We start from the raw sequence: 19,808 nt of genomic DNA, 5'->3' as shown, positions 1-19,808 counted from the left end.
ATTATTATTATTATTATTATTATTATTATTATTATTATTATTATTATTATTATTATTATTATTATTTCCATTGGAATCTGCAACTTTTTAAAGAACGTTGCTGATACATCACATAAATTTTTCACCTTCCAAAAACCAGGTTTTCAAAGGTTTTTTTTGTTTTGTTTATGGCATTACAGAAATGCGGTCTGTCCACACTCTTGTATTCCTAATCCCCATGTATGAGTGTAAGGGCTGGACAGTTAAGAAAGCTAGCAGGAAAAAATGGATTTGTTCGAAACGTGGTGCTGGAGGAGAGCTTTGCAGGTACCCTGGACTGCCGGAAAGACGAACAAGGGGGTCCTCGATCAAATCAAGCCTGAACAGTCTCTGGAGGCCAAAATGCTGAGACAGAGGCTGTCCTAGTTTGGGCACATCCTGAGAAGGCAGAGTTCTCTGGAAAAAGACCATAATGCGGAGAAAGAAAGTGGAAGGCAGCAGGAAAAGAGGAAGACCTGATGTGAGATGGACTGATTCCCTAAAGAAGCCACAGAATCGAGTTTGCAAGAGCTGAGCAGCGCTGTTGGGGACGGGACATTTTCGAAAGCGCTCCTTTATAGGGACTCCATGAGTCGGGGGCAACAGAACAGCACAGAAGAACAACAATTACAGTGAATATAATATCATGGGGGATTTGGGGGTTTTTTATGTATAATTTTAATTTGTAAACTACTCACAACAGTGTGTTCCCTAAAGGGATGGCATATAAATGAAAGAAAGAAAGAAAGAAAGAAAGAAAGAAAGAAAGAAAGAAAGAAAGAAAGAAAGGAAGGAAGGAAGGAAGGAAGGAAGGAAGGAAGGAAGGAAGGAAGGAAGGAAGGAAGGAAGGAAGGAAGGAAGGAAGGAAGGAAGGAAGGAAGGAAGGAAGGAAGGAAGGAAGGAAGGAAGGAAGGAAGGAAGGAAGGAAGGAAGGAAGGAAGGAAGGAAGGAAGGAAGGAAGGAAGGAAGGAAGGAAGGAAGGAAGGAAGGAAGGAAGGAAGGAAGGAAGGAAGGAAGGAAGGAAGGAAGGAAGGAAGGAAGGAAGGAAGGAAGGAAGGAAGGAAGGAAGGAAGGAAGGAAGGAAGGAAGGAAGGAAGGAAGGAAGGAAGGAAGGAAGGAAGGAAGGAAGGAAGGAAGGAAGGAAGGAAGGAAGGAAGGAAGGAAGGAAGGAAGGAAGGAAGGAAGGAAGGGAGGGGCCACAAATAGGGGGAAGACACACCATGATGGTTTTGAAGATGAACAGAGAGCTGGAGTGTTCCTCGTGATATTCGTGGGACGCTACTTTAAAATCTTTGTTCAGGAGGATCTCAGCCCCTTTTGTTGCCCGGGGAGAACAAGGAGGATCAAGGGAGAAGTAAAATTCAAAACGTTTGCTGATTTTCATCCTCTAATGAAAAAAATATGCTGATTGTTACAGCTGATCATTCAAGATAAAAAAAGTGGAAAACAAAGTACTGTACAGGAGAAATAAATCAGCTCTTGGCTGATTTTCTTTCAAAAACAAACCACTTTAAGGACTCATTGGGAAGGAGCGCGTCATCTTCAGCCAGAATCCTGTTCCATTTTTATTCCGGTGCGACACAGTTGGTGCGGATCTCACCGACGAACTGCTGCAAGTTCAGAAGTCAGCATAGGCCGGTGGGATTGTGCCCGTTGCTCAGCGTGCAACGGCAAATTGGTACGCCGACCTCTCGACCTTGGAGCAGCGTAGATGGAGGCTGGCTGGGTGAACTCAGAGGATTCTGGCCTTCGTTTTTAGCTGCGGCGCGTGAATTCAGAATAACCGGAATGACCTCCAACCTCCAGTGGGCAAAGAATGGGAAACAGACATGCAAAAAAGTCTGTTTTCAGAACTCTCTTGCAGGCCAGGTTTGGATTGTGCCAAACGCCTGCACAGAGTTTTATGGATGTTTCTGCTGCTGCTGCTGCTTTTGGTTTGAAGCTCTCTCCTCTTTTCTTTTTACTCCTTCCTTTGTTTCTCTAACCAGAAAAAAAATCAGTTAGGGAGGAAAAGGTGGGATGGAGGCCAGAGCTGCCTTGGGGTCCCTGTGTCAAGGGGAAAAGGCGGGAGAAAATTATTTTGAAGAAAGAAAAATTTGATTCAAAAATGCCTTTACATGTTTTCCCTCCAGACTTCCTATTTTAGGTGTTGTTTTGTGGTCATCTGGTTTTGTCTTCGATGCCGACAAAGCACCAGCCATTCACACAGGGCGTTTAGAAGGAGGAGACATAGTGATGGGGCCAACCGGTGGGATTTGCACACGGGACATCCTTTCGGCACTAGTCACCTCTCTCTTCCTGCCTCCTCTTGCAGGTCATCTCGAAGGCCAACAAAATCCTTGCGGGCATCAGCCACCCATCTGTGTGCAGGGAGGTGCTGCTCTCCACCCCTGGAACTGCTTATATCTCAGGTATGGCCTAGACACCTTCTAACATGTGCTGGACTACAACCCTCTGGAGGTGTGGGACTACAGGTCCCATCATCCAGCTGAGATTGTAAGGGTTGTAGTCTAGCACATGTTAGAAGGTGTCAGTTTAGGAATGACTGCCTGAGACTCCGTGGGATGCGATTCCCAATGGCATCTCTTCTTGCCCGCAGGGTTGACAGAGGTCTACCGGGTCGCTAAGCGTTTAGAAGATGGGATGAAAGCTCGGAGACTGGCCGGCGATCAGCTGCAACAGGCTTTGCGCGACGTGGATTTGGCTTGGAATAATCTCCTCTCCTTCCTCGTATTCGGTCGGTCGTTCCCAGTTCCAGATGCTGGTAAGGAGAATTGAAGGCAGCGACAGGGCAGGAGAAGATCAACCATGTTCTTACAGAAAGGGCTTCCCTTCTTCCATATAAGAGAAACAGAGATGGTCTGCTTATACTGGAGAAGCAGGCCACTTTTTTTTCCTTTGGTGGCACAAAGTGTTGTGGCTCTGGAGAGCAGGGGAGAGGACTGGAATGTAGAAAACTTTGTTCATAGGGAGTCAAAGGATCTGACTACTTGAGCCTTTGTCCCTGCGGTTTGGTCTGTTGCAGAGTTCTGAATTTCTGGTTATATTCCTCTAGCTGTGTAGCAGAATTGCAGGGAATTTAAAGAGCAAAATAGTTTCATGTTTCCCAGAATAGTCCACCCTTTTCTTCACTAACTGGCCCTTTCTGTCTCAATAACTCATTCTGAGACATTAATAGGGGAAAGAATAAAAAGAGTTAATTACTTGCAATTGAACAGATTAAACAGCAAACGGACAAACATGACTGCTTTCAGCAACAGACTTGAGAAAAAAAGAGGAGGGACTCCCTTTGACTTCAGAGGTAGGAGGGAATGATTGGTTAGGGCTGGATAGATTGACAGTTCACCCCAGCCCAGAAAAGTCCCTTCCAGCCATACCTCCTAGAGAGGCAGCATGTGAAGTTGTAAAAACTCCACCATAGTCTATTCTCAGCCGGGGCTTGTTTCGTTTCTTTTGCTGGTGACCAGACAACTGACTGCCGGCATGAACCAGCCCATCCCCAGAGTGTTCTTACCTGCACTTTTCTGCTTCCCTGCCAGGGGCTACTCTCTTTTTTTAGCTGCATGCAAGATTGCACCTTTTTGGTTCAATTCCAGTGTCGGGATGAAACCAAAGAGCCTGGCGCTCTCTTTGGAGAAGCCCCTTAATCAGATACTTCCATTGGGCTCTCCTTTGAAGAGCAGGGGAAGGGGAGACCTTTTGCATTTCTTTTTAATAGTTTGTAACATATCAGGGATGCTTCAAAAGGATTTTTGCTAAGTCCCATCAAAGAATCTCTGATTCACTGTATCGATTTGTTGTTACATGCCATCACGTTGCCTCTGACCCTATGGATGAGCCGTCTCCAAAATGTTCTGTCCTCAACAGCCTGGCTCAGCTTTTGCAAGCACAAGCCTATGGCTTCCTTTATGGAGTCAGTCCACCTCACATTGGTTCTTCCTCTTTTCCTGCTGCCTTCTCTCTTTCCCAACGTTATTGTCTTTTTCCAGAGAATCCTGCCCTCTCAGGATGTGGCCAAAGCAGGGCACTATGTCTCAGTTAGCAACCATTAAAAAGAAAGGCATTGAGTTCTCTCCTTCCTCTCCAAAGGTGAGTGGCAAGAAATATTTAAGGGGAAGGTTTCCTATTTCTTAAGACCGTTAAAGCTGGCTAAGGCAGCCCGAAACTGTCTGCCTCCCCTGACCGGCAATGGTAGCTCTTCAGGGATGTTGGAAAGGAGCCCTTGAAGCTAGAGATGGTTTTCTTCATGCAAAGCATGAGTTGAGTTATGGAGTTTCTTGAACTGCCTGCCGGTCCTTTTTTTTATCACAAGGGGAAGCGAAAACCCTGATCCATGTTTGTGTTTTATCTCTCTGATTCTGCCAAATAATTTTCAGCTTTTGGAAGCGACTGTGGGAAGGGATCCTTGTCTGTCGGTTCCGCCCCGAGAACCCGCCACACAGGTCTGTGGAGTTTGCCTAACCGAGATGAATCCGGAGCCCCAGGTGACTTTTCCTCGTTCTTTCAGGGAAATGTTTTAAAATCAAATTCTGTACAATTCCATCACAATAACACTCATGCAATCGAAACAGTAAATGCACACAACATTTTTTTTTGGGGGGGGGTCTGCCACAGTTGCCCAAACTTTTGAAAACGAGTGATAAACTGGTGGTTGGGTGGCTGTTTATCTCCAAGATAACAATATATATACCAGAAGGGTATCTCAGAGATGGGAGAGCTATCACTTAATACAGTAGTACCCCCTATCCATGAGATTAGTATCCACTGATTCACGTATACACTGACTGATAACACTAAATAAAAAGCTCCAGAAATACGGTACCTATTTAAATGCATTTCCAGGGTGCATTTACAAGAACTAACCATTAGAGTGAGCCAGAGACCATGCAACGTATAACGTTCAATACTAACTCATTTTTTTTTCAGCATCCACGGGGGGGGGGGGTGGAACCTATTTCCTGCAAATACTGCAGTCTTACTGTATGGATTCTCCTTGCTCACAGCTTGCCCAAACTCTGACCCGCAGAGGAGAGCACTGGGAGGAAGGTTTGGACAGGCTGCTATTACAGCCCCCGTCCCCAGGCAATGAGGCGTTCCAGGAGGGTCATCTGCTAGCTTTTACAGAAGAGCGTCAGAGAACTGGTTGCATTTTTGATCTCTGAGAAACTTTCCCAGTGTGGAAACTGATGGGGAAAAGCCCTTTTAAAAAAAGACCAACAAAATAGTCTTCCCAGCTGTTGTTCCCCTGTCCAAGCACTAACCAAGCTTCGATTCGGAGATCCCACCACTTTTGATGCAAATGAGAACGCTTGCTATCCTGGTGAAGCTTGTAGCAAATCCACTGCCAAGACTAAGACCTTTGTCATCCAAAACCAGCGGCGTGGTGGAGCCAGGCCTCGTAGGGTTAAAGCTCAGGGACTTTTTGATTAGAAGGGGCTGTGGTCGCATCTCCTGCCACCCCTGTTCCCTCTCAGTCTTCACTGCAGCTGAGATGGAAATAGACGTGTCCAGAAACATCATCCTTTTGCAGCTGTCCCTCCTGTAACGCCAAGTATCTGAAGCTGGTTTATGCTTGGATTGGCAATTAAGACCCATTCACTTTGCAAAAGACCTGCTCCTCAATCGTTGACATGGAACAAATCGGCTGCTTCCATTTTTCGACGCCTGGCCTAGAGTGGTCTTATAGACCAGATGGGCGGGGTACAAATCAAGTCAAATCAAATCAAATCAATCAATCAATCAATCAATCAATCAATCAATCAATCTTCCACAAGCAGACAAGGCCTTTCTCTTCTGTTTGGCTTCGCTTGAGCAATGAGATGTTTGGAAGGAGTTTTTAACCGGAGTGTTGCTCCTGGTTGTTTTGAATGTTTTTGGCGTTGGTTTCGTTTCATGTTTTCAGTGCAGTATTTAGTTGATTGTTTTGAAATACTTACATACTTTGTTTTTAGCTTTTAAATATTTCCTTTTACTGATGTAAATCACTTGGGTCCTTTTTTTTAAAGGAGTAAGACAGGGTAAAAATAGTTTAAATAAAATTCCTTCAGGCAGGAGACTGGCGGTGGGGGCCGTTAGGGTGAACAACTTGCATGTCCTTATTTTAGAAATGCACCCCCATCCAAAGGCAAGTGTGGCAGACCAGCAGTAACGCAAAGCTGCTTCTGCCAGACTTTTTTTCTGGACTGAATCCCGGCGGCCGGGTTAATTAGGCAACCTCAGGTGAGAAGAGGATGACTTGAAAGGAGGCAAGGATATAAATTATATCCTGGAGTTTTTTTTTAAAAAAAAACACACGACAATGGTCTTGGCTTGCTTTCCTCTGCTGTTATGACTGACTGCAAAATTAAACACTTGCTTATCACCGCGGGACACGCGTCTGGTTATTAACTCGCCTTTTGTTTTTCTCTTTCTCTTCCACTTGCCTTGTCAGCTTTCAGGAAACTCTGATCCAGTTATATACCAGGGTAGCTATTACCATGCCAGCTGTGCCAACTTCTGGCTCAACTGTGTGGACGCCGTTCTGCCAAGAGACCTGATCCTTCCCCCCGTCTCCATGTTTTCGTATGAGTGACAGATACCCGTTTTCCTGGATGCTGCAAATGACGTACAGTCGCTCCTGGCAGCCATGCCCTTTCTGGCTGAAAATAGAACAGATTCGTTTCTTAAGTCAAGAATGGAGCACTTTGGCCGGTCCAGGGGGGACCATGGTCTGCTCCGGCATGCCTTGAATGATGGGATGGAGGTTCAGAAGGAAGTTGGAAGGAAAGAAAGAAGGAAGGAATGAAGGAACTGGAGGTCTACCCAATTTTGAAAAACCAATATTTTTCAGTGTTGAGTGATGTGGGGCGAATTGCTGTCCATTAAAAATCTTTACCACTACTGCTGAAGGTAGTTCATCTTCTCTTCTTTTCTCTTGATTTTCTGGGATGTTTTGGGGTTGGGGTGGTTGGGGGGGGCTGGAAACCACCCCCCCCCCAAAAAAAAACTACAGCCTTGGGAAGCCTCAGATGGCCCTGGACTGCAGATTTTTGCCACTCCTGCCTTAGATCTTCCTCATGGCCGCGTGGTGCTGGTGCTGCCAGAAAGACTTGCATCTTTTTTCCCCTGTTTCTCAAAGTAACCTTATTTTAATGGGCCATGTTAGAATCTTGCTAATGCAGCACACTTTTGTAGAACATTACGAATGAAGGGCATTCAGGATCGCTTTAAAGAAACCTCTGCCGGTGGTGCCTCTACCTTGGGACAAAACATCTCGGCTTGAGTCACAAGGCAGCCCAAGGCACATTTGCTCAGGGAAAAAAATCTATTGAATTCGATGGCATTTACTCCTAGGTAAGCAGGAATAAGCTGGCTAGATCGCTCAGTGCTGTAGGGTCATAGCACGAAGGATGGAGGAGGTAGGTGGTCAAAGAGAATCCCATGGCAGTGGGTCTGTTTTCTGGGAATAAATAAAAGGGCGGGTTGGTGCTCTTAACTAGAGTAGGCCCACTGAATCAATGGAATTTACACAGGTGTCGACTCACCCTTCAACAGTTGATTCAATGGCCCAAATCCTGTTCCTTAGCATATTAAATGACATTAGAGTAGACCCACTGGATCAATGAGGATTTGGGAGTCAATCCTTCCATAAGTTCCTTCCATTCAAACGGGCCTACTCTAACTGCTGCTTACAATGTTAAAGTAAGTTTTGGTTTGAGTAGGCCCATTTGAATCAATGGGACTTATGGAGGAATTGATTCCTAAACCCCCATTGATCCAATAGGCCTACTCTAGTGCAATTTACTTGGCAGAGCAACAGGATTTTGGCCTAGAGATCTATGCTAGGTGACAGCCGCAACTGGCTTGAGACCCAGCACTCTGATAGGAGATAAGGACTATGGCCTCCTTAGGTCGATCCATTGTTCTGATGCTCCCGTAATTTGGAGGCTCAGATGTTGAATTTAGAAGCCGTGACTGTTGGCTGTGCTGGCGAGTCCTCCTGGAGAACCTCTGACGTCCCAGTGATGGGACCCACTGTCCTAATGACTGTCCTTGAATTGTCTAGGTCTAGGACACCAGCAGAGAGGATCGGGCACATTTCCTTTTGGATGGGGAAGGAATTCTGAGCAGAAGTTCTGCCCAGCAGTTGTGCGCTCTCTCTCTCTCTCTCTCTCTGGTGGGTTTTTCTGCTGTTGTTGTTTTTCGAAAGGAAACAGGAAAGATTTCCCTCCGGCATGGACTGCACTCTCCTCTGAGTCCCTTTCTGTCGTTGCTACAATATTGTTTAGCTAACTTGCAAAATGGAAATATTAACGTCGGTGTTTTGTCTTCCAAAAGGAAACTTTGAAACTTCACCGAAATGTTTATTCACAAATGAGATGCAAACTTAACTGTATCTTTTTTTTTGTAACTTTTGTTGGTTTTATTTATAGAAAAAAAAAGAACCCACACAGAGAGCCACCCCTGATCAACTGATCCTTTTTTTCCCCCCTGTACAGCGGCTAGTCTGGAGTCGGACGCATCTCCAGCTTAGCAAAGATAGCGCCGGTGTTCATGTTGTTCCGGTCCACCCTCCTCTGCCAGGGGAGCCGCGTACAGTGGTTGTCACAAGGCGATCATTAATCTGAGTTCATTTTCGTAGAGGTCCGGGATCACCCCCAGCGGAGACTGGACCATTTGGACGCTGGTCTTCCCAAAGAGTTTGTGCTCGTACTGGATCAGCTGACGCCAGAAGCCGTTGTTCGGCCGGATGATGGGGCGGCAGGATTTGACCCAGGCATGAGCGTTCGCCAGGGATAGGGAGTGATACTTCATCAGATAAGCGATGCACAGGGCGGCCGATCGGCTGATGCCCGCCGCGCAGTGCACCAGCGTCCGGCCTTGGTTCGCCTCGACGGCATGGATCTTATCAGCTACGGGATCGAAGAAGTCGTAAAGGCAGGAAGCGGGGCAGTCCGTGATGGGGACGTGAATGTAGTAAATGTCCGGGAAATAAGTGTTAATCACCTCCACGGAGACGTTGATCACCGTGGTGATTTGGTTGGCGTAGAGGAAGAACTTGTTATTGGCGGCCTCCCCATTACTGATGAACAAGCTGTCGGTGATCCGGGACAGCCCATAGATAGACGGATGCCTGAGCAAAAAGGGGAGGGGTCCGAAAGGTGTATTCATTAAGGCAAACTTCAGACATCAACCACCACAGAAGGCATCATCCTGGCTCGCCACGCTTAGAGAGACAAAGAGAAAAGAAGCGTGTTACCTGACGGTCTCTTCTGCCTTTGAAATGTTGCCGACCCTGAAGGCAGGGTATTCTCTCTGGCTGAACTCATTAATTTTCTAACCCTTTAGCCCAAGCTCCATCATTTAAAGGACTGAAGCTGCGGAGCACGCTGGCTCCTTCCTAGTCTAATCTTTATAGATAACTGAACATTTCAAAATCGAAGTGTTAGAAGAACCTTCAGGCCCGCTGGCCTACCAGGTGGCTTATAGATAGATTATTCTTCAACAAGACTGGCAAGAGGGAAATTGAGCGTTGGGACCGATTAGGAAAATGTTTGGTGAGGGCAGGAAAGATGGAAAGGCTATCATAATGTTCACCCACTGAACTCAGGCTTACAGAAAGGGTGACAACCGTGTCCCATTCATTTCATGGGGTCTTCTCTGAATTTAGTCCGTCATCTCATAGAATAGTGAAGTTGGAAGGGGCCTACAAGGCCATCCAGTCCAACCCCCTGCTCAAGGCAGGAATACAAATCAAAGGAGATCTGCCAGGTAGTTGTCCAACTTTCTCTTGAAGGGCTCCAGTGTTGGAGCGCTCACCACTTCCCCTTGAGGTCATGGGTTCCGTTGTCGTACTGCTCTAACAGTTCGGAAGTTTTTCCTGACATTAATTCTCTTGTTGGCCTAACTACCTGCCTGGTTGTCAGCATGTCAGCAGGAAATACAACCTTGTCTAGGGAGTCCTCTCCGCCTGCACACCTGTATAAATGTTTTGGGCCAAGAAACTCTGGCATCGACAGTAGCCCTCGATCACCCTCTTTCAGGCAGCTCTCTTCGTGGGCATCCTCGAGGTCGTTTCCTAGTAACGTCTAAAAGGGAAAAAGGGAAAACAAAGGGAGAGTGTGGAACCAGCTGAAATACAGTAGGGCCCCCTTATCTGCGGGATCAGTATCTGCTGATTCGCTTATCCAAGGTCTGAAAATATTAAATGTGGAATGTGAAACATTGGTAATGAGTCTGAAGACCAGCACGAATTCCAGCCCAGCGGCAGCTCTGGAGTTTGCGAGATCATGGAAGAAGCAACGGTACCTCTGAACATGGCTAAAGGGTACATCGGGAACCCATTCAAATAAATCCCAAAAAAACCCCAAGAGTGGTCAGTCTGGCAGCATTCCATTGTCCAACATTTCAGATCCAAAACTTAAAACCTAGACAACAAACCCTTGACCCCCAAACCTGAGTCTCCAGAGCACAGGCTGAGTGACTCATGGCCTTTCTTATCTTTACTTCGGGCAAGAGTTCAAAACACAGAAGCCAGCACACTTTTGCTAGTCCCAGCAACTCCCATATCCTAGACTCTCAGATATGCCCCCACTGAAGCCACACGCTTCGGTGCAGCAGCCAGCCTGAAAGGAATGACATTGAACTCGTACACTTTGTGACCGAGGGCAAACCTCAGGAAAGAACGATAGCATGGTCTTACCCAGTCGGGAGTGAATCCACTCGTGAATGGTAAGTCAGCACCTATACACCAATCCCATTGAATGAATGGCTCTGACTCTGGCCGGGACTGACCGTGGAGAGGATGGGCTGGGAGGCCCAAGGGTACCTTTCTAAGGCTTGCCACTGGAGTTCCACATGCCTCCCTGTTTGGGCTCGTCTGCTGAATGGAGTCGGGAGAGGAATTCCTGTAAGAACAAAGAAAGGAGTCAGACGGCAGAGGAGAATTCAACGCCCCTGTTCTGCCCCCTCCCCACTTGGAGGCCTTAACCAGCACAGAAGGAAGCAGGGTTGGACGAATGTAGACGAGGTTGGGAAACCCATCTGTTCCACTTAGCTGCCTTGAGTCCTTTTAAGAAGGAAAGTGGAATGAATGAATGAATGAATGAATGAATGAATGAATGAATGAATGAATGAATGAATGAATGAATGAATGAATGAATGAATGAATTGGACTCATGGGGGGGTAGAGAGAGGTTAGCTGCCATTGCATTTTATTTGAACCTTTTAACTGGTTGTTAGCAGTTGGTTAATTCTTCTTGATCATTCCCTATTCTGAAGAGTTTTATGTTGAGGTTTTATGCTGATGTGCAGCTCATTATACAGACAAATATACATGTACACATATGCATGTACATATGCATGTGTGTATATGTATACATATGCATATACAGTGGTGCCTCACTAGACAGTTACTCCGCATGACAGTTTTTTCACTAGGCTTTGACTTTTTGCGATTGCTATAGCGATTGATTCGCAAAACTTATTCCTATGGGGGAATTTCGCTGGACAATGTTTGGTCCCTGCTTCGCAAACCGATTTTCGCTAGACGACGGTTTTGACAGCTCCCTCCGCGCTTGCAAAATGGGTGTTTTCGGACCTAAGCTTCGCAAGACAGCAATTTAAACAGCTGATCGGCAGTTCGCAAAGCGGCTTTCCTATGGCCGATCCTCGCTAGACAACGACGACGATTCTTTCCCATTGGAACTCATTAAACAGGTTTCAATGCATTCCAATGGGGAAATGCTTTTCGCTAGACGATGATTTCGCTAAACAGTGATTTCAGTGGAATGGATTATCATCGTCTAGCTAGGCACCACTGTACATACACACACACACTAATAAGCTTGTTGTTAAATGTTGCATTGCATGTCTGTACATTATTGATGTTATTGGAATGCTCTCTAGTGTGTGTAACTGCGGTTGTCTGCAGTGGTGGCTCAGCCTGGGGTTGAGCTAGGATGTATTGAACAGACTTCCAGCTGAGTGTGCAAACAGGATTCTCCAGGTGCATTTATGCAGCAGCTTTCCTCACCACTGATGAAGCATGATGGAAAAATAACCATTTTCTCCACAACCAACAGGAAGATAAAGTTCCATATTTTTTGTGCCTGTGAACCATTAGCGTCAAACATCACTGTATAATAAGTAGAATAACAAGCTATTTTTCAGTTCAACCGTTTCTACCCATTTACACCAAATGCATGTCTTCAGCAAACAGACCCTTTCCAAGCACCCTCAACCTGGCTAAAAAGGTCTTCCCTGGAATCACTTCAGTATAATAAGGGCAACGGGGCTTTTGAAAAATCCTCCAGAAGACCTTGTGAGTTGAAAGAACTGTGTGTGCTGGACAGGTCTTATCTGAAATGCTGTTTTGGCAGAGGAAAAGGACTCAGAGGGCTTATTCGAAAAGGACAGAAATGCTCTCATTCTGAAAAATAGCTCTCCTTCTGATCCGTAAACAAAGCTTTTAAAGAGCTGGAATTTGAGAAGTCTGACAGGCTGTAAATGTAGCAAACAGTCCCTGCCTGGTATATGCCTTCTTTCCAATCTCCTTTGGCCACATCTGGTGGCCATGAGTTCCATAAGAACACTTGGTACTGAAAAGAGGCCATGCCCCCCCATGTTCTAGCAGAGCCTCCCATTCTTAGAAACCTTGCCACCACCAGTCTTTAACTCCCAATTGGGGGGGGGGGGGACTAGCTCCCCACCCACCTTCCAAAGAGAGAGCAAACCAGGGGCCAGGAGGAGACCCCCCAGACCAGCCAAATGAGACCCCTAATTCCCAACATGGGATAACTCAAGAAGTCCTTATGGGGGGGAACCTTCTAATGGATCCTATCAGTCACCCCATTCCTCCCCTAGTTCCTCGGCTCTCCCACCTCCAGGCATCTGCTGTCAAGAGGTAGACTGCCCCTGCGCTGGAGGCTCTATTCGCCTCTCCTGACCCACAGCTTTCTTTTTCTCTTCTTCTTCCCACCTCCCGAGGTGGTGGTGGTGGTGAGGGTGGTCGGTGTTTGTGCGCGACCCTCTCCTCCTCCCCTTCTATCGCTTCCCGACCTGGGGGGAAAAAAAAACGCGGCGCGGGAGGCAAGAGTTTTTTCCCCACCGACCCACCCGGTTTCTCCTGCCGGGCGCCGGGTCTCGCCTGCGACTCCCACCCGAGGAGACGCACCCAAGGCGCCTCTGCCAAGCCCGGCGACCGTCTCCAGCGCAACCGTGAGGTTCCGACCCGATTGTGACCCTCCTTCCCTCCCCGACGGGCACGGCTCCGGGGCCGGCGTGCCATGGAGGCGGCGAAGAAGGATGCTCCGCGCCCGGTGGTCACCTTTTTCCAGCCGCGTTCGCAGGAGGCGGTCGGGTAAGGAGGGCGCAGGACGCAGGACTGGGTAACTGAGGGAGGGGGGAAGAGGTATAACATTTCCACCCATATTTCCATTATGGGGGTGGGGGGGATTGTTAGGGACCGTCCTGCCCCTCTCTTGGAAGACCCCCCCCCACTTTTCCCAGGGCATCGAGGCCATTGGTTTGCCCTCCCAGAAATGTAAGATAGCAGCGCCTCTGAGCATGGAACGAGTTTTTTTTTAAATGCAGGGGATAAAAAAAGCAAGAGAAACTCTGAAAGCTTACTGGTATAAACAAAACGTGGGTTTTCTTATTAAACACAAACACCCACCAATACGTTGCTGATGTGTTTTTATACCCCCATGTTATAAAATATCAGTCATCTACAATTACGGTATCCAAACCACATTGGTTAAAAAAGACATATTCATTAAAAAAATTGCAACCACAGAGTTGCCTAAAAGATTATCTCAAGGTTGCACACATGTTTATGATATATACAGTTCTTTTAATCATAAATAACCATCTGCTGAGAAGCCTGGACAAGCATTCATACAAAGTGCTAAATTCATTAATAGAAATGCTTAATTGGAATACGCCATATCTTATTAGGCTCGAAGTTTCCTTGAGAGTTTTTTGTTCAAAATCCCCACCACTTTTCTTCAGAATCTAGTTTGCTTTGATAACAAACTATCTTTGCTTCTGGGTCACAAACTGTCCGTTGCTGCTGACCAAGATGCTTGCACATGAACTGTTTTGTTTGTTTATATGCCCTCTGCTCTGGGTTTTATTTTACAATATACAGTATTTCTCTTGCAGTTTTTGTGGTACGGTTACCTGTTTTTATTTAATATATGATTATTATAATGTTTTTATCTTGCTGTAAACTGCTCAGAATAGTGCCTTGCGGCATTGGGCCAGTATGCAACTCTAATAAACAGACAAATAAATACTTTATGATGTAAGGCTCTCATAACCAGGGGCTATAGCAGATTGCCCGTGTGCATTAAAAGCAAGAAGAAATCTTTCCCCTGGCCAGAAATAATATCTCCTGGGAAGCCCACACCTCTATTCACAGGCTGATATTTTCTCATCTGGCAGTGCGGTCATATAACTAAAAATTACACTGCATCGATTTACAATATTTTTATACCAGCTTTCTGCAACATTTATTTCCCGGCCATTGATGACAATAAAAGAACACCCACATCTTGCATCTGAAATTGTAGACTGGCAGTTCCGGCCTGAGAAGGTGGAGGCAGTCGGAGTAAGCACTAAGCGGACTATGTTTTCTTATTCAGTTTGTACAGTAGCATTAAAACTCCGTTATGGAAGTTCCTCCCGAAGAGTAATCTTTCCAAGGTGATTATCCGTGACAACACCATTCTCCAGCGGGTGCAGGAGATCAAGGTAGGATTCACGTTCGATTCCCACTCTAGCTGTAACTCCTACCTCTGGTTTGTTTTTGTTTTTTAATTAAAAACAGAATAAGAGGGTGACAGCGTTTGACCAAAGACTAACTAAGGCTGGTGACTCTGACCTTGCAGGGGTGGCAAATCAACGCTACGTTTGTTTTTTGTTTTTGCATTAAGGAGCAAGGTGCCTTAGAGAGAGAGGTTCCATAATATCTTGACAAAAATCTGGTGTGGCTTCACTGTTCATGCAAAACTGCTCACAGGACTTTTTTTGTGTGTGTGTTTCCCCCAAAATGTCTTCATTTGTACCTCTGGGGCTGGAAATTGCTGCCATAGAAGAAGCAGGAGGGTATGCAGTCTCTCCCTCTGCCTTTATGTGCAGGTGGCCACACGCTGGCTTCAGGGGGGGGGCTCCTTATGCTTAAGGGGATGTCCACTTATCTGTTCACTCCCTCCAGTGTGAAATAAGATTTAGGGTGCCGGACTTGAGAGACCAGGCTCTAATCCCCACGAAATCAGGAACATCGCTGGGTGATTTTGGGATAACCTCTCTCTTAGTCTGGCCTACCTTATAGGGTCGTTTTGAGGACATGCTGAGAAGGGGATATTGCTCCTTGGAGAGAAGGTGGGGGCTTCAGGTGAAAGAAAAATAAATAAATATAGATATGGATTAGAAGGGCCCCATGCATACATTAGCCTTCCTGCACCAGGAAAACAGTTAGATTTTGTTTTGGTTGAGAAAAAATGGCTATGAGATGTGGCAGCTATTTGAGCCTCCTCATACCGAGGCAGTATACCACTGAATGCTAGAGGCTTGAGGACCATCAGGAGCAGAGTATTTTCTTTCTTCTTGTTTCTGTGTATATGTGTGTGGCCACTAGAGGGCACAAGGGAGCTTCTCCAGTTTAAGAAACTATTTTATAAGAAAAAAAAAGGTGCATGGGAGTCACAGAATCAGGTACCGCCCTCCAAAGTTGGGGCATGTATAGCCCTTGACTTCTGGAGGTTGCACACTTGCCTTTTCTTTTCCTCTGAATAACTACTGAGTTCCACAGTACCATTTCTGATCTGTCTCTCTCTTTATAATTTTAAAGGTGAAGCACATAGAGGAGAGCAAGACGAAGGTGGGCAATATGTACGATCAGATGAAAAAGAAGTTTATGCACGACCAGGAAAAGAAGATGACCCGTTGGAAAAACGAGTATGCCAGATACCAGAGGATGTTGGAACAAATTGATCAGAGGGCCTTGATGAAAAAAAGGACGTCTGCGCTGGAGCCACAGGTGTCCTCTTTCACAATGTGGAAAAAAACACCCTTTAAGCAAGACCGAATGAAATAATTTAAAGCAAGAGATTATAGAAGTCACTTTGTGGTTTCACTTTTGACTGAGTAAATCCTGCTGAAAAAGCATGATTTTCCTCCTGGGTTATCCTCTTGTTTTGTCTGGTTAGAAAAAGGGAGTTAATAAGCGTGTGAGGCCTGCCTTTTTGTCTGGACAACCTAGTTTTTGCCAATGACCCTTTAATTCAAATTCGGGGTGCTTTGTGGTTTCCCTGCAGCCTGTTATTTCCTATTTTCAAGTGGAGGACTGAGGCTGGGGTAGAGTCACTGGACTCAAGTGAGCTTGTCCATCGCTAGGAAAGTCCTCTTGAGATGCTTAAGTGGAGCTTCCAGATGAAGATCCCATGAAGGCCATACCTCCTAGACTCTACGAGAGGCGATACCTCCTCAGGATGGAAGTCTGAGAGGACCTGGAACTTGCCTCCTCCGTCCAGGGGTTCAGTCACTCTTAATTCCAACTCCCTGGCCTTGTAGGGTACTGTAGTTTGTTCCTTACTGTCCTCAACTTGGTGGGGGCTCTCCTTGAAGGAGCCCTTCAATGGGGTTGGGGATTGATGAGAGGAGAATGTGCATTCAGGTCTTCCAGGTTGAAGCTTGGCATGCAAATTCTAGGACCAAGGATCTGCTGAAAGAAACAGCCTTGGACAAAACATGGAAATCAGCCGGGCTGGGAAATCCTTTCCTGCCACACACCTGCAAACTCTGTCTAGTGTCACGCAGATCCCTCCACTTATTGCTGTCTTCACTCAACAGCACCGAGACATATCAAAGCAAACTCAAATGGGAGCAATGCAGGCTTAAATTACCTGCTTTCCAGACCACCTCCACACAACGTCTGTCTCAGTGGAGATCTCAAGCATCATTGTACAGTAAGGTTTTAAGCATACTCCAGAGATCTTAGAACTGGAAGGGACCTTATGAGATCATTGAGTCCAACCCCCGTCAAGGAGGCCCAGTGGGGAATCGAACTCCCAGCCTCTCGGTCTGCAGCGAGGTGCCTAAACCACTGAGTTATCCAGCAGTTCTGTCTTTAGTTGCATCTTCTGCAACAGATGATTAAGAGATTTTTAAGGTGCATGGAAACCTACTTTGAGCCTCCATGCCAAGTCCTGGGACTGGTGGATGTTAACTTCTGTACATTTTGTCACAGAAATTACATCAACTCTAATAGGCGTGTGGCCATTTTCATTCTATGTTTTGCACACTTCATATTGATATGCTGCAAAATAAAAATGGATAGTCAGCCCAAAGGGCCCAGAAACTACTATTTGTATGTATTCTGCCAAAGGTTTTCCCACAGTTCACGTTTATATATGTGATGGAATATGTGATGAAATTGTCCATGTTGTTTATCCAGCTGTTTTATCACACACAGCCTGCTGTCGTACTGAATGCAGAGATGTGGGGAAATTGGCAAAATTGTATCAACCGGACAAATAATCAAGTTTTAATGCATTTTTCTTTGTTTGTTTCAATAATTTATATTGCATTCTTTTATATAAAAATATTTCCAGAACAACCTACATAAACCGCACTAAAGTGAACAGTAATGTCAGCCATTAGGAAGACATACATAGGAAAATAAACAGTGGTTCCCAACCTTCGCTCCCCAGATGTTCTTGGACTAAAACGCCCAGAAGCCTTCACCACTAGCTGTGATGCCCAGGGATTCTGGGAGTTGTAGTCCAAGAACAGCTGGGGACCTCAGATTTGGAACCACTGCATTTAGAGAATGTGAACAGAAATAAGGGTGAAAAAGGCTGGGGGGAAATTATAAAAATTAGATATCCTCTTTGGGTTCTGTGTTGGTGCAAAATACTGTAATCCCAGTTGCTTCTGATGTTCAGTAAATTTCTCTTAGACCTTGACCAAAGACAAGGCATGCAATCCATGGAAAAAAGGGTGCTGATAAAGGTTCAGAAAAGAGTCAGTGGAAATGGTTTTGTTGCATATTAACAAATGCACTTTTTTTTGTAAGCTGGTATTTTGGCCATGCAAAGTGCCTATCTCCAGGCTTCTAAGCAAACCCCACAAATGTGCATAAAATTGCAACCGGAAAAAAAAACAGTGGTGAGCCTATTCAATGCAACGTAGCTGTCTCAGGTACATGGAAAATTAGACTCATATTTCACACCACAGTATTTCACTCTGTATGCCTGTAACACCTGCATCCCACTGAAACCTTTCACCCTTTTTTCTGTGGCATTAATAGATTTCATGTACATTTGCTGGGGCTCCTTTTGTTTGTACTTTGCCTTGAGTCCTCAGGAGAAAAGCAGGCTCTGAATCAGGCAGCATATGTGAATAAATAAATGGCTGTAACAAACTGGCAAAATTGAGAAGCAAGGTTTGCATGGCACCTTTATGGGACCTTTAAACCCCTGGTTTCCTAGCCTTGGGTCCCCAGATGTTCATGGACTACAACTCCCAAAAATCTTGGCCACCACAGTGGTTGGGCCACACGGCTCTAACCCACAATAAAAAAAAATCAGGATTTGAAAGTTTCGGTTTTTTTTTTTTTACAGTATTTTAGTGGTCCAAATGAAAGGATCATGGAGACCTGTTTCTGAATTTGGCCCACGAAACACAGGGCTACGTTTTATGATGTTTATGTTGCTTCACAGGCGAGGGCCGTCGAAGACTTTAAAAATGGCGCCTCGCCTCCACCTGAAGCGCTGACCGTTAGCGCCACACCCGGTTTCCCGCCCATTTTGGCTCCTCCTCCGGAGCCCCGCCCCCTGGGCGCTCCCTCCTTTCCCCCCCTCCCCTTGCCGCTCCAGAGCCTGCGCAAGGGAGCTGAGGCCACGTGGTCCAGAGAGCCGGCAACGAGGCGGGGTGGTGGTGGTGGTGGTGGTGGTGGAAGGAGGACGCGAGACGTCACGGGTGGGCGGGGCGGGGAGAGCGGGCCTTGTCTGGGCGACGAGGGGGCGTGCCCTCGGCGCCCGGTCACGTGCCCTCCGCCCCGCCCCCTTCTGAGCCCTGGCAGCCGAGCCGAGCGCCGGCGGCGGCAGAAGGAGGGAGGCGGGCGGCGGGGCAGGAGGGTTCGGGGGAGCGGGCGGGCGTCTATGGGGAAGGCGGCCGGCCCGCTCTTGAGCGCCAGCACCCGCGGGCTGGTCTCGTTGCTCAGCGCCGTCCCTTGCTTGGCCTGCCACAAGCAGCCACCGCCGCCGCCGCCGCCGCCCACGCCGCCTCGCCCGGCGCTCGTCGTCGCCACCACCACCACCACCATGAGCCTGGCGGCGGCCGAGAGCCCCGCCGCCGTGGCTGTCGCTGCGGCCGCCGCTCCGGCCGCCCACGCCGCGGGCTCCTCGGCCGCCGGGCCCGGCTCGGATACCTACAAGGGGTGGCTCTTCAAGTGGACCAACTACCTGAAGGGCTACCAGCGCCGCTGGTTCGTCCTGAGCAACGGGCTGCTCAGCTATTACAGGTATTACGGTAACTAGGACCTGCGGTGGGGAGTGGGGATGATGGGAACCGGAGCAGCAGCTCCTGGATAGAGTAGGACTTCTTTCCTCTCTTCTTTCCTGAAATCTGGCTGGGTGGGGGATTCTGGGAGTTGTAGTCCAAAGACGACCCCCCCCCCCGGGGTTGCAAAACTGGAGGCAAAGAAGGAAGCTCCACTCTCCCATTTAGCGTGCTTTAAAGGAAAAAAAAAGGGGGGTGACATTTCCAAAGGGGAATTGGAGGTTTATTTATTTATTTTTTTGTTT

The 19,808-nt window shown here is 46.9% G+C and overlaps 3 protein-coding genes and 1 non-coding gene across 5 annotated transcripts in view; 3 read left to right on the top strand and 1 right to left on the bottom strand.

Annotated features, from left to right (window-relative positions):
- The first annotated feature begins 1,079 nt into the window (after positions 1–1,079).
- Positions 1,080–2,797, top strand: LOC110082867 (uncharacterized). Its single transcript, XR_013539160.1, has 2 exons — positions 1,080–2,429; positions 2,618–2,797. It is a non-coding gene; the product is annotated as an uncharacterized LOC110082867 (transcript).
- Positions 2,798–8,400: 5,603 nt separating this feature from the next.
- On the bottom strand, positions 8,401–14,657 carry DUSP18 (dual specificity phosphatase 18). Of its 2 annotated transcripts, XM_078381573.1 has the most exons (4): positions 13,325–14,657; positions 10,826–10,904; positions 9,976–10,085; positions 8,401–9,223 (listed from the first exon to the last, which is right to left on the bottom strand). In XM_078381573.1, the coding sequence occupies exon 4, from the start codon at positions 9,166–9,168 to the stop codon at positions 8,602–8,604; it is 567 nt and encodes a 188-aa protein (XP_078237699.1). In that variant the 5' UTR covers positions 9,169–9,223; positions 9,976–10,085; positions 10,826–10,904; positions 13,325–14,657; the 3' UTR covers positions 8,401–8,601. The 2 variants fall into 2 exon arrangements, with proteins under 2 accessions (XP_078237699.1, XP_072839495.1); XM_072983394.2 differs by lacking the exon at positions 13,325–14,657 and adding an exon at positions 12,879–13,027 and having other exon boundaries at positions 9,976–10,904.
- On the top strand, positions 13,081–17,863 carry C14H5orf52 (chromosome 14 C5orf52 homolog). Its single transcript, XM_020800791.3, has 3 exons — positions 13,081–13,357; positions 14,643–14,751; positions 15,851–17,863. The coding sequence occupies exons 1-3, from the start codon at positions 13,284–13,286 to the stop codon at positions 16,094–16,096; spliced, it is 429 nt and encodes a 142-aa protein (XP_020656450.2). The 5' UTR covers positions 13,081–13,283; the 3' UTR covers positions 16,097–17,863.
- Positions 17,864–19,086: 1,223 nt separating this feature from the next.
- OSBP2 (oxysterol binding protein 2) overlaps positions 19,087–19,808 on the top strand; it is a 145,958-nt gene continuing 145,236 nt past the window's right edge. The window contains exon 1 of the mRNA XM_072983583.2: positions 19,087–19,525. Within this exon, the coding sequence (XP_072839684.2) occupies positions 19,164–19,525 (362 nt within the window). The 5' untranslated portion in view covers positions 19,087–19,163. The remainder of the gene's footprint in view (positions 19,526–19,808) is intronic.

The sequence above is a fragment of the Pogona vitticeps genome, chromosome 14 (genome assembly GCF_051106095.1).
Source record: "Pogona vitticeps strain Pit_001003342236 chromosome 14, PviZW2.1, whole genome shotgun sequence".
Lineage (NCBI taxonomy): Eukaryota > Metazoa > Chordata > Lepidosauria > Squamata > Agamidae > Pogona > Pogona vitticeps.
The sequence above is the reverse complement of the archived record's forward strand: the minus strand, read 5'-3'. Positions and strand labels throughout refer to the sequence as shown.